At 43.7% G+C, this 12400-nt stretch overlaps 1 protein-coding gene across 1 annotated transcript; it reads left to right on the top strand.

Moving 5' to 3' along the window:
- The first annotated feature begins 7490 nt into the window (after positions 1-7490).
- LOC109464768 (mucin-2-like) lies at positions 7491-9343 on the top strand. The gene is made up of 2 exons (XM_019761842.1): positions 7491-8760; positions 8847-9343. Exons 1-2 carry the CDS (start codon positions 7491-7493, stop codon positions 9341-9343), a joined length of 1767 nt encoding a protein of 588 aa, XP_019617401.1.
- Positions 9344-12400: the final 3057 nt, after the last annotated feature.

Raw genomic sequence — 12400 nt, 5'->3', positions numbered from 1 at the left:
TTTAGCGTGTTTTGGGTTTGGTGGAAAAAAATTCAGTGCAAAAGAGAAACCCCAATAAAAAAGCCTAAAAACACGCTAAAAATACCCCCAAAACCCAAACCTCTGCTTGGAGAGTAGCATGTACCAACAATACAAGTGCAATAGAAAATCTAGAAAATTCAGAATGAAAGAGACAGGCAAAAACGGTTACAGAAACAATTGTGCTTTACATATCACAAATAAAACGCATACGGCCACAGCAAGTAAATTATATGGATGACATCACTACGCGCATTAATTTTCGCCTGATTTTGGAAATTTTGTTGCCTTCTGACAGTGGTCAATATGCCGAAAATGGGCAAAGATTCTGTTGCCATGCCGGAAGGTGTATGGCACATAACTATGAAGAGAAGAGACAAGATGCATCCACACCACTTCGTTCCAGCCAACAAGATAAGTGGTCAGACAGACCCCTACGTGTCTTAAACATCAATTTTCAATCTGCTAGTGCAAAAAGAGCGGAATTACCATATCTCCTAGAAAGTATGAAACCAGATGTTGTGATCGGAACAGAAACATGGCTAGATAAAACAGTGGCTACTGCAGAAATTTTCCCGAACTTGTACAGAGTATACAGAAGGGACAGAGAAGGGCGAGGTGGCGGGGTATTAGTAGCTGTGAGGAGCAACTTGGATAGCTATGAAGCCCCAGAGCTGAATGTGGAGGAATGTGAGCTTGAGTGGGTGCGTATCAAGTTGAGAGGCAGACGTACGCTCTATGTGGCTGCATTCTACAGACCGGATGTCAGTGACGAGCCTAGCTTGCAGCGACTTAGTATGTCACTCCACAGAGCTTCTCAGATACAGAATGCTCTATTGCTCATCGGAGGGGATTTCAATCTCCCGGGTTGGGATTGGTCTTCTACCACCCTAAAACCAAGCACACCATATCCTGGCCTTCACCAGGATTTTCTAGACATCTTACAAGATAATGGACTGGAACAACTGGTTAAAGAACCGACCAGAGAAGACAACACCCTGGATTTGCTTGTAACAAATAATCCTAATCTGGTACCCCGAGTTGAGATAGTGCCCGGATTGTCGGACCACAACATTCCATATTGTGAGATAAACACCAGTAACAGAAGGAAGAAGCAAACACAACGTACAATTCCTCTGTTCGCGAAAGCCGACTGGGACAGCTTAAGATCAGAAGCATCAAAGATTAGCATAGAAGTACAAGACAACTGTGATAATATGTCCACAGAAGAGCTTTGGACCACATTCAAGGACTCCCTTACGGCAGCAGTTAAGAATTTCGTACCGCATAAAACAACAAGGACTAAAATCAACCTACCATGGGTCACGCCAAGTATTAGGAAACTGATGAACAGACGAGATAGGAAATACCGCAAGTGGAAGAAAAACGGATCCAATAAGCTGAGGGAAGAGGTCAAGGCTCTGCGCCGCACCATCCAACGACAGATCCGTCGGAGCTATTGGAGTCATCTAAACTCAGTTTTTACGGAAGAAACATCTGCTTACAAACCAGGGAATAAGAGGTTCTGGGCTTACATTAAGAACCAGAGGTCAAGTAATGCCGGTGTTGCCCCTCTAAAGAAAGATGGCCGCCTCACATCCAACCCACAAGAGCAAGCTGACATTTTGAATGAACACTTCCAGTCAGTTTTCAGTGATGGACAGCAGTACTCAAACGCAGAGTTTGAAGAGAAGACAGGTATGCAAAACACAGACGTACCAGCGATGGACAACATCACTATCACCTGCGAGGGAGTGAGCAAGTTAATGGAGAAACTGAACCCACACAAGGCCGGAGGGCCAGACGGCATTAGCCCTAGAATACTACGAGAACTAGCCGAGGAACTGGCGCCGGCACTGACAACCATCTTTAAATCTTCATTAACAACAGGCAGTGTCCCAACTGACTGGAGGAGTGCATATGTCATGCCCATCTTTAAAAAAGGGGAACAATATGACCCAACTAATTACAGACCAATTTCCCTGACATGTATAGCGTGTAAACTGATGGAGCATATTGTGGTCAAACATGTTATGTACCACCTTGAGTCACACGCCATACTGAATGACGCACAGCATGGTTTTCGCAGAGGTCGATCCTGTGAGAGTCAGCTGCTAGAAATGGTAGAAGAGCTAACGACCAACGTGGAAAGTGGGAAACAGACAGATATCCTAATAATGGATTTCGCAAAAGCATTTGACCGGGTGAATCATAGCCTACTGATTCACAAATTATACCGCTTTGGAATCCAAGGATCGACTCTAGCTTGGATCGAGAGCTTCTTGAGCGACCGACGACAAGCAGTTATAGTCGACGGATACCAGTCCTCATATGCGAGCGTCAGATCAGGAGTCCCACAGGGTTCCGTTCTCGGTCCCTGTCTATTCCTTGCATATATAAACGACTTACCGGATAAACTAACAGCACTGGCTAGGTTGTTTGCCGATGACACTGCCATATATAACGTCATAACCAATAGGGAACAACAAGATCAGCTACAACGTGATCTAGAAAGGCTGGCAGATTGGGAAAAATCCTGGGATATGATGTTTCACCCTGCTAAGTGTGTAACCATGACAGTGACAAGGAGTAGAAAACCCTTGGAGACATCATATGTACTCCACGGCCATACGCTTGAGACAGTAAGAACAGCCAAGTACCTAGGTGTCTCACTGTGCAGGGACGCGAGCTGGAACGTACACTACAACAATGTAGCAAACAAGGCAAATGGAGTTTTGTGCTTTATTAAGAGAAACCTTAAAATCAGCTCTGTTTCCATCAAGGAAAAAGCATACAAAACCTTTGTGAGACCTTTGATGGAGTATGCTGCATCCGTGTGGGATCCTTACAAGCAGAAGGACATTGACAAACTAGAAAGCATCCAAAGACGAGCGGCGAGATATGTTCTCAATCGCTACCACAACACGTCAAGCGTGACCAACATGTTAGCAGAACTCGGCTGGCAACCACTGGCAGAACGCAGAAGGTCAGCAAGACTAGGGATGCTGGCTAAGATCAACCAAGGAATTGTGCAATGCCCTATTATAAAAAGCAAGCTTGTTCCGCCACCATCAAGAAGAAGACGCACACACAACTACCAGCTTTCCCAGATTAAGACTAGAACACAGTACAGAGACTTTTCATTCCTGCCTAGAACCATCAAGGATTGGAATGCAGCAGAGGTAGACACGGTGAACAACCTGGTGTCCAGCCTCATGTAGTCTTCACTGTTGTAATAGTATGGACGGGACTATTCGGAACTGACCCGGCGAGGTTAAATGGACTGTGAACACTGGACAAACTTTTAGTATAAGGACCTCTGACCTGAAATGCCAGAATAATCGACGCCTCGATTGTGGGCATCAAGGGAAGAAGAAGAAGAAAAGGCTCTGATTTAATGTTTTGTTTCTTACTTTGATGCAGTGATATGTGATACTGGCTGTGTATATGTGATGTTCCCGCTGAATCAAAACCATTTGTACAATGATTGAGTCGATTTTTTAAATTGTAGGAATCTTGTTTTTTTTTGCCCGCTCGCATTAGATTTGGAGGATATCATCCATAAAATTTACTTGCTGTGGCCTAATTAACATAAAAACAAGAATCATGCAAGTGGCTGCCTTGAGGCTTTCGATCGATATAATTACTTAGGGCACTAAATACATTGACCCGATTTAAAAGTTTAAATCGAAAATTGTGATATACATTTCTGTAAAATAGAGAGAAGTTATAGATTGAGAACATCGGTTTCCCCACGTTATAATACAGACAAGTTCACTTTTCTAATGAACTTAGGCAAATCTTATCTTTTCACCATCATAGGGAAACGAGAAGAAGTCGTCCACGTGCCCGTAGCCAGGGGGGGTTCGGAAGAACCCCCCCCCCAAGGCTCAAAGGTCCACTTTTTGGTCCACTATTTATGTAAAGGTCCACTTTTTGGTCCACTTTTTATGTAAAGGTCCAAGATTTTGCTTTAAAAGATGGACTGGAATCGTAGAGAAACTGCTCCCTGTGTCATTGAATAAAAATTTATCTCTGATTTTTTTCTTGCAAATCCTCTCAAAAATGCACGAAATGCCGTTTTAGAAGGTTCATTTTTCAAAATTTCCAGGGGGAGCATGCCCCCGGACCCCCCCTAGGAACCTCGCGCCCACGGCGCTCGAGGTCCACTCAAGCAGTGGGAAGAACCCCTCCATTCAAAATCCTGGCTACGGGCAATTTACGTGATTAGACTAAAGCGCTTAGTGCTAGCTTGACAGCCTTATAACAAGGCTTTAGAACACAAGTCGTTATACGTTACAAGGGAAACCAAATTACAATGCTTTCAGTGTAAGATTATCCATCACTACCTGGCTACAAATAGTTGGCTAAGGAAAGCAAATCTGGTACAAACGGATCGATGTAACAATTGCACAGATTAGCACACTATCGAACATTTATTTTTGTATTGTAAAGAAGCAAAAAAAAAAAAAATTGGAAAGAGTTCTGTTACTGGTGGAAACGACGTACCAAACAAGACCTAATCGTAGACGAGAAGACGATTATTTACGGTATAATTGACAACCCTCGCCATGTTAGTGCACTTGCACACTGTATTCTTACCGCTAAATATTGTATATACACATGTTTCATAACAAACTGTAAACCACAACTCTCAATTTTCAAGCACAGACTAAACCAAATGATAGAAATAGAACATAATGAACAATTCAACATTTTATTTAATATCATTATATATAGACAACCCCCAGATAACGTTACCTTTTAAAAAAACTGTCCTTGATTCTTATGTATCATCCCACACGATTGTACATGTATGTCAACTATGTATCTCTTTTTAATGTAACATTGTGAATATTAATAAAGTTTGAAAAAAAAAGGCTTTAGAACGTCCTCTCGGTCGATTCCAAGCCAAATGACCGGGAGAGCATAACTATCAACCAGGCTATTAAACGCACACCGAATTTTACACGTACACAGAATATGCCAGGAGTTTATTAGTCTGTTTTCATCATACATTATTTACAGCGAACGCTAGTATCATTGTACCTAGCTGTATAGCCAGTAACAGTCTAGGCCACAGCAAGTAATTTTTATGGATGACATCAGAGCGCGCATTACTTTTTGCCTGATTTTGAAAAAGAAACAAGAAATTTTGTTGCCCTCTGACAGTGGTCAACATGCCGAAAATGCGCAAAGATGTCTGATGCCATGACAGAACATGGATGGCAGAAAACTATGAAGAGAGGAGACAAGAAAAGGCTCTGATTTAATGTGTTTTTTTTACTTTGATGCAGTGATATGTGATGCTGGCTGTATATATGTGATGTTCCCACTGAAGCAAAACCATGTGTACAATTAATGATTAAGTCCAAATTTGAAAATGTAGGACCCTTGTTTTTTTGGACCCGCCTTGTTTTTTTTTTCGCCCGCTCGCATCACATTAGATTTGGAGTCTGCGGCGGATGTCATCCATAAAATTTACTTGCTGTGGCCCTACTACACTATGCAAGGTAGTGAGTCATTGGCAAGTCATTCGAACACGATCAAACCAAACACAGTATTGGTGGGAAAACTGTGCAAAATACATTATATATTATGAGAATTTCGGAGTAGCTCTTATAGCACGGAAGGTACAGTTTTTCGTCAGGGGACACGAGACAGTCAATTCTTTCCGTCGTTTCCAGGTTTCCTGTCAGTTTTGGTCTCGCAACGCTCACTCAGCGGTTGTATCCTTCAGTGAAAACAGACTGTAAGTAAATAGGCAGTTTTTCGTAGCTAATATAATCTATTATCAAACCATTTCGCGAATGATCACATGTATTCTCGAATCAAGTACAATAGTTTTTAAGAGTCTCGATGTTAGAGACAGATTTGAATATATCTTTACATGTAATGGTCCCCACAACGCAAAAATAGGTAGATATATAAAGGAATGCTTTATTATTAGAAAAACTTCCAAAACTTGTGATTAGCCCACTTTACACTTTAGTTACACTTTATCAAAGACTTCTGCTATCCCTTATTATTTGAATAATTATGATGTAGATTTGTTATAGGTTTATTGGACATTAGGTCTTGTTCAACACTTTTTATTGTTTGCTACTCTCTTTATGTAGTTTGCCATACATTGTACCATGTGCAATTGTCGTGCAATAAAGTTCTTCTTCTTCTATGATGGCTTAGACTTGTTGCAGTAATATTATCGTCGAGTTTTTTATACGAGTAATTAAGTGAGAAAGTTACTTTGCTAGCTGCCCTTAATGCCAGTCCCGGCATGTTTGGCAGTAACAAAGGTTCTCCAGTTCCCTCTGTCCTGGGCTACTCTCAGAATGGTATCCCAGGTGTGGCTTAAGCGCTGTGGTTCTTTCATAACTGTTCTACGCCAAGTGATCTTAGGTCGTCCTTGTTTTCTCTTCCCTTCAGGTGTCCAGTGTAGTGCTGTTCTTGTTTAGTTGAGAAAGTTAGCTGCTTTTTTTGTTGTTATATCGAAAATGCCAGCAACGATCTCAGTGTTTAAGAAACAATGGCCTGTGCTTTTAATGGCGTTTGCGATGTTTGGCGCGACCTGGGTACAAACAAAAGCTGCTACGACCGCTCAGGAAACCACAGTGCGAGGTACAACTGATAGTCCAGGTACCACTCAAGCAACCACCACCACTGCGCCAGGTACAACTAAGCCAACCACAGTGCCAGGTACAACCAAACCTACCACAGTGCCAGGTACAACTAACCCAACCACGGTTCCAGGTACAACTAAACCAACCACTGCGTCAGATACAACTAAACCAACCACAGTGCCAGGTACAACTGAACCAACGACAATGCCAGGCACAACTAACCCAACCACTGCGCCAGGTACAACTAAACCAACCACGGTGCCAGATACAACTAAGCCAACCACAGTGCCAGGTACAACTAACCCAACCACTGCGCCAGGTACAACTAAACCAACCACTGTGCCAGGTACAACTAAACCAACCACAATGCTAGGTACAACTAAAACAACCACAGTGCCAGATACAACTAACTCAACCACAGCGCCAGGTACAACTAACCCAACCACTGCGCCAGGTACAACTAAACCAACCACTGCGCCACGTACAACTAAACCAACCACTGCGCCAGGTACAACTAACCCAACCACAGTGCCGGGTACAACTAAACCAACCACTGTGCCAGGTACAACTAAACCAACCACAATGCTAGGTACAACTAAAACAACCACAGCGCGAGGTACAACTAACCCAACCACTGCGCCAGATACAACCAAACCAACCACAGTGCCAGATACAACCAAACCAACCACAGCGCGAGGTACAACTAACCCAACCACTGCGCCAGATACAACCAAACCAACCACAGTGCCAGGTACAACCAAACCAACCACAGTGCCAGATACAACCAAACCAACCACAGTGCCAGGTACAACTAACTCAACCACAGCGCCAGATACAACCAAACCAACGACAATGCCAGGTACAACTAACCCAACCACTGCGCCAGGTACAACTAACCCAACCACTGCGCCAGGTACAACCAAACCAACCACAGTGCCAGATACAACAAAACCAACCACCGTGTCAGGTACAACTAAACCAACCACAGCGCCAGGTACAACCAAACCAACCACTGCGCCAGGTACAACTAAACCAACCACTGCGCCAGGTACAACTAAACCAACCACAGTGCCAGGTACAACTAACCCAACCACTGTGCCAGGTACAACTAATCCAACCACGGTGCCAGGTACAACTAAACCAACCACAGTGCGAGGTACAACTAACCCAACCACTGTGCCAGATACAACCAAACCAACCACGGTGCCAGGTACAACCAAACCAACCACAGTGCCAGGTACAACCAAACCAACCACAGCGCCAGATACAACTAAACCAACCGCAGCGCCAGATACAACTAACCCAACCACAGTGCAAGGTACAACACAAACTACAACAATGTCAGCGTCTACATCAGTTGCACAGTCTACACCAAAGACACAGTATACACCAATGGCACAGTCTACACCAATACTACAGTCTAAACCAATGGGGCAGTCTACACATAAGGCACATTCTACACCAGTGACAAAATCTACACCAATTGCACAGTCTGCACCAATGGCACAGTCTACACCAATGACAGAGTCTAGACCAATGGCACAGTCTACGCCAATGGCACAGTCTACGCCAATGGTACAGACGACACCAATGACAGCTGCAGAGTCTACACCAATGGCGCAGTCTACACCGATGGCACAGTCTACAGCCATGGTCAAGACAGCACAAACTACAACATTGTCCACCTCTACATCAATGTTAGCGTCTACGGCAATGGACGAGGCAACTCAAACTACAACCATGGCAGAGTCTACAACTATTGCCACTACGACTCAGCCTACAAACGCTGCCACTACGACCCAGCCTACAACCACTGCCACGACAACTCAGCCTACAACCACGGCCACGACAACTCAGCCTACAACCACTGCCACGACAACTCAGCCTACACCCACTGCCACGACAACTCAGCCTACAACCACTGCCACGACAACTCAGCCTACAACCACTGCCACGACAACTCAGCCTACAACCACTGCCACGACAACTCAGCCTACAACCACTGCCACCACAACTCAGCCTACAACCACTGTCACGACAACTCAGCCTACAACCACGACCACGACAACTCAGCCTACAACCACTGCCATGACAACCCAGCCTATAACCACGGCCACGACAAGTCAGCCTACAACACAAGCCACGACAACTCAGCCTACAACCACTGCCACCACAAGTCAGCCTACAACCACTGCCACCACAACTCAGTCTACAACCACTGTCACGACAACTCAGCCTACAACCACTGCCATGACAACTCAGCCTATAACCACGGCCACGACAACTCAGCTTACAACCACGACAACTCAGCCTACAACCACGGCCACGACAACTCAGCCTACAACCACGGCCACGACAACTCAGTCTACAACCACTGTCACGACAACTCAGCCAATAACCACTGTCACCACAACTCAGCCTACAACCACTGCCACGACAACTCAGCCTACAACCACTGCCATGACAACTCAGCCTATAACCACGGCCACGACAACTCAGCCTACAACCACTGTCACGACAACTCAGCCAATAACCACTGCCACGACAACTCAGCCCACAACCACTGCCACTACAACTCAGCCTACAACCACGGCCACGACATCTCAGCCTACAACCACTGCCACGACAACTCAGCCTACAACCACTGCCATGACAACTCAGCCTACAATCATGGCCATACAACGAGTTTTTCAAGCCACTTTTAAAATCAGCCATGGTATGTATAAATGTGCTAATTTTGATTATTCAAACGGGTAAGAACTTGACTTTTGTAGTTCTAAAATAGAAATCAGGCTTTCAAACCCAATTTTACGTTTCCTCCCAAGATAGTTCTTCGTCCATGTAACTTTTGTCTGTTTTCTAGGGGCTAACTTTAGCAATGATCTGATGAACAAAAGCTCGCCAGTCTACGAAGAACTAGAAAACACCATCCAAACTAAGGTACGTATTGTCCAATTTGCAATTTGTCAATTGGTATTGTGGATCTTTTTATTGATCATGGTTTCTGCAAATAATTCATTCACAGATGCTGCTTCCAAATGACAACGAGTGTCTAACTCTGTAACTGTAACAGGGTTTGGTCCAAATAATCTAAATCTCTTAATGTCTGCCTCATCAACATTTGCAGTGAATCCGTATATTGCCATATTGGACGTTATGTCCTACCTGGGCCGCGATTACGTTCGATACGGGTGTTCCGGCCCGTGTAATAACTAGCGGTACGGCCCGGGAGTTCTTAACGCGTACGGCCCGGGTCTTAACGCGTTTCGCCCAAACCGCTTGCACCGCTTTCGAAAATTCGAACACAAAATTCGGACGTTGGAATTGATGTTGTTGCATTGTTTAGGTTTAGGGACACCAAATTTTCGCTAATTTCGCATTGAAAGGCGTGTTTTCTTGGGTGGGTATGACATAAATAAAATACAACACGGTGTATTCCGCATCACCCTCGGTCCCAGCCCTCCCGCGAGTCGGATCTCCCTCCGGCCTGCGGCCGTCGGGCGATCCGACCCGCGGTCGGGCTGGGACCTCGGGCGATACGGAATACACCGTGTTGTATTCTATATATATCTACAAATGGCAGTTATTATGAAATCGGCCTCCTATATATCATTTTGTAGTAATATTTATGTTAGGTTGCCTTGTGTTCTTGCAATTAAATGTTTGTTTTTCATTCCAACAAATCAGTTCTAACTTATTCTTCTCTCTACATTTCCACTGTGTAGCTCGAGTCAGTTTTCCGAGAGGAGTACGGGGCTCTGTTGCTGGAAGTGCGAATAACTGGATTTAGGTATTTTTGTTTTTGCATGTACAGTAAAAAGTGGTCTCTCCAACTGATCTCCAAGCAGATCATACGGTAGCAAGGCAGCATGCCATTGGGCAGATGAGTGTTCATTAGCTACCGTAAACACTCTTTTGGCCAATGGATATTTGCCACCGTATGACTTGCTTGGAGATTACTCATCAATTACTTAACCCTACCCAGACCGGGGGGAATAAGATAATAATTTTTTGTGTTGACATGGCAACAGGCATTTTTTGCTAAATTTAGTAATTTTTGTTTCAACAACAGAATTTTATGTTTTTTTTTTGTCAAGCTACACATGGTTTCTAATATTGATAACATCCCATATTAGTTTATGTAAATTCTATCATTAAATATGCATAATTTATGCTAATTTGATGACGTCATAGGCCAAAATCCAAGATGGCGGACCATATCATTAGAACAGGTATTTAGAACTGGGGGTGATTGGTTGCACCAGGTTGGTGGCCGGCCAGGTTTGCTGCATTGTCTGCACATGATCTTCTGCCAATCTTGTAAAAATTTGTTCAAATAAAAGTACCCCAAATGAAACATTCATGTAACATTCATGACTTTATGGCAGACAAAACGCACATTTCAATTTTATCATATTGATCAAATGTTTCAATTACTCATTGTTATTTATTATTACCATTTGATTTCTTACCATTGTTACAGTTGCCAATTAATTTTGTCGGGGGAAGATCACGGATAAGCAATTATGGCTTCTTATCTTTCCCCTGCATATCCTATTTTACTGTAATATGTTCATTTTATTGTTCTTCTCTCTGATTATATGCGATTAAATAAACAAACAATAAACAAATAATTACACAAAATAAAAACATACATAAGATAACGTAATTTACAAACTAATAACATAATAAACCAGTTTTCATTGATTGATTACTAGTAATTGATTGATTGAAAGCTACACGTAATTACAGATTTAGCTTGCATTGGGTTCATTAATAGACTACATAGGTTTCAACCAAAGCTTTATCGCTGTGTTGAATTGGCAGTACTAAGCATTCTCAACATTTTCAGGCGTGGAAGTGTTGTCGTTGATTACGAGGTGGTGCTAGCAGGCACAGCAACCGCAGTGACTACAGAAGGGGTCCGACAAACCTTCCTTGTGGCACTCAACGAGACGCCAGGCGACTTCCTTCCCGGTTTGGTGGTGGATCCGGGGTCTGTGATGGTTACAGGTAAAGTATTACATTCTATATGTAAACCTTTCCTAAACAATGTGTCAAAACCTCTATTTTTCATGTTTGACCACACCGACTTAATTTTATGGATGACATCCTCTGAAGACCCCTAATAATAAAAAAATCCCGGCCAAAAATTGAAAATGCTACTAACCACAGGAATACAAAGTTGGTATTGTGAATTTGCGGCAGTACAGTGCATATAGCGATGTATACGACAAGCCGGCACATGCTGGCTTTTTGCGGAATTTATGAATCGGCACTGTGCCTATGTGAGTTCTTGCCGTCGTGGAGCTTCGGCAGCCTGGGTGCCATCCTCCAGAGTTACCATCGGCTCAATATTGTCGCTAACCACCATGACTACCCAGGCCTAGAGCCAGGCCAGAGTGATCTCTTTTTTTAAGAGAACAGGCGAAAATCAATGCGCGCGCGGATGTCATCTATTAAATTAAGGCAGTGTGGCCTAAGTGGCAGTTCAACCTGATGTGTTGTGTTGATATTATAGAAGTCAGTGTCGAAGCGAAGGCACCGTCGGCCGGAGGATTTCCGGGATGGGGGATAGCTCTCATCTGTATTGGTACTATCGGTGGCGCTTCGGTCGGGGTTGTTGTCCTGGTAAGTCATGTTCACACACACACACACATGTGCACACACACACACACACACACACACACACACACACACACACAAAGAGAGAGAGAGAGAAANAACACACAACACACACACANACACANAACACACACACA

This window comes from Branchiostoma belcheri, unplaced genomic scaffold (genome assembly GCF_001625305.1).
Source record: "Branchiostoma belcheri isolate BF01 breed outbred unplaced genomic scaffold, Haploidv18h27 scaffold140, whole genome shotgun sequence".
NCBI lineage: Eukaryota > Metazoa > Chordata > Leptocardii > Amphioxiformes > Branchiostomatidae > Branchiostoma > Branchiostoma belcheri.
Note: the sequence above shows the minus strand (reverse complement) of the source record. Positions and strands in the feature narration are given on the sequence as shown.

Bases quoted from the DNA above. Each gene is read 5' to 3' on its own strand.
- LOC109464768 (XM_019761842.1), top strand. From the start codon at position 7,491: ATGCCAGGTACAACTAACCCAACCACTGCGCCAGGTACAACTAACCCA. The intron at 8,761-8,846 runs GTCAGCCTACAA...ACCACAACTCAG, and splicing joins TATAACCACGGCCACGACAA to TCTACAACCACTGTCACGAC.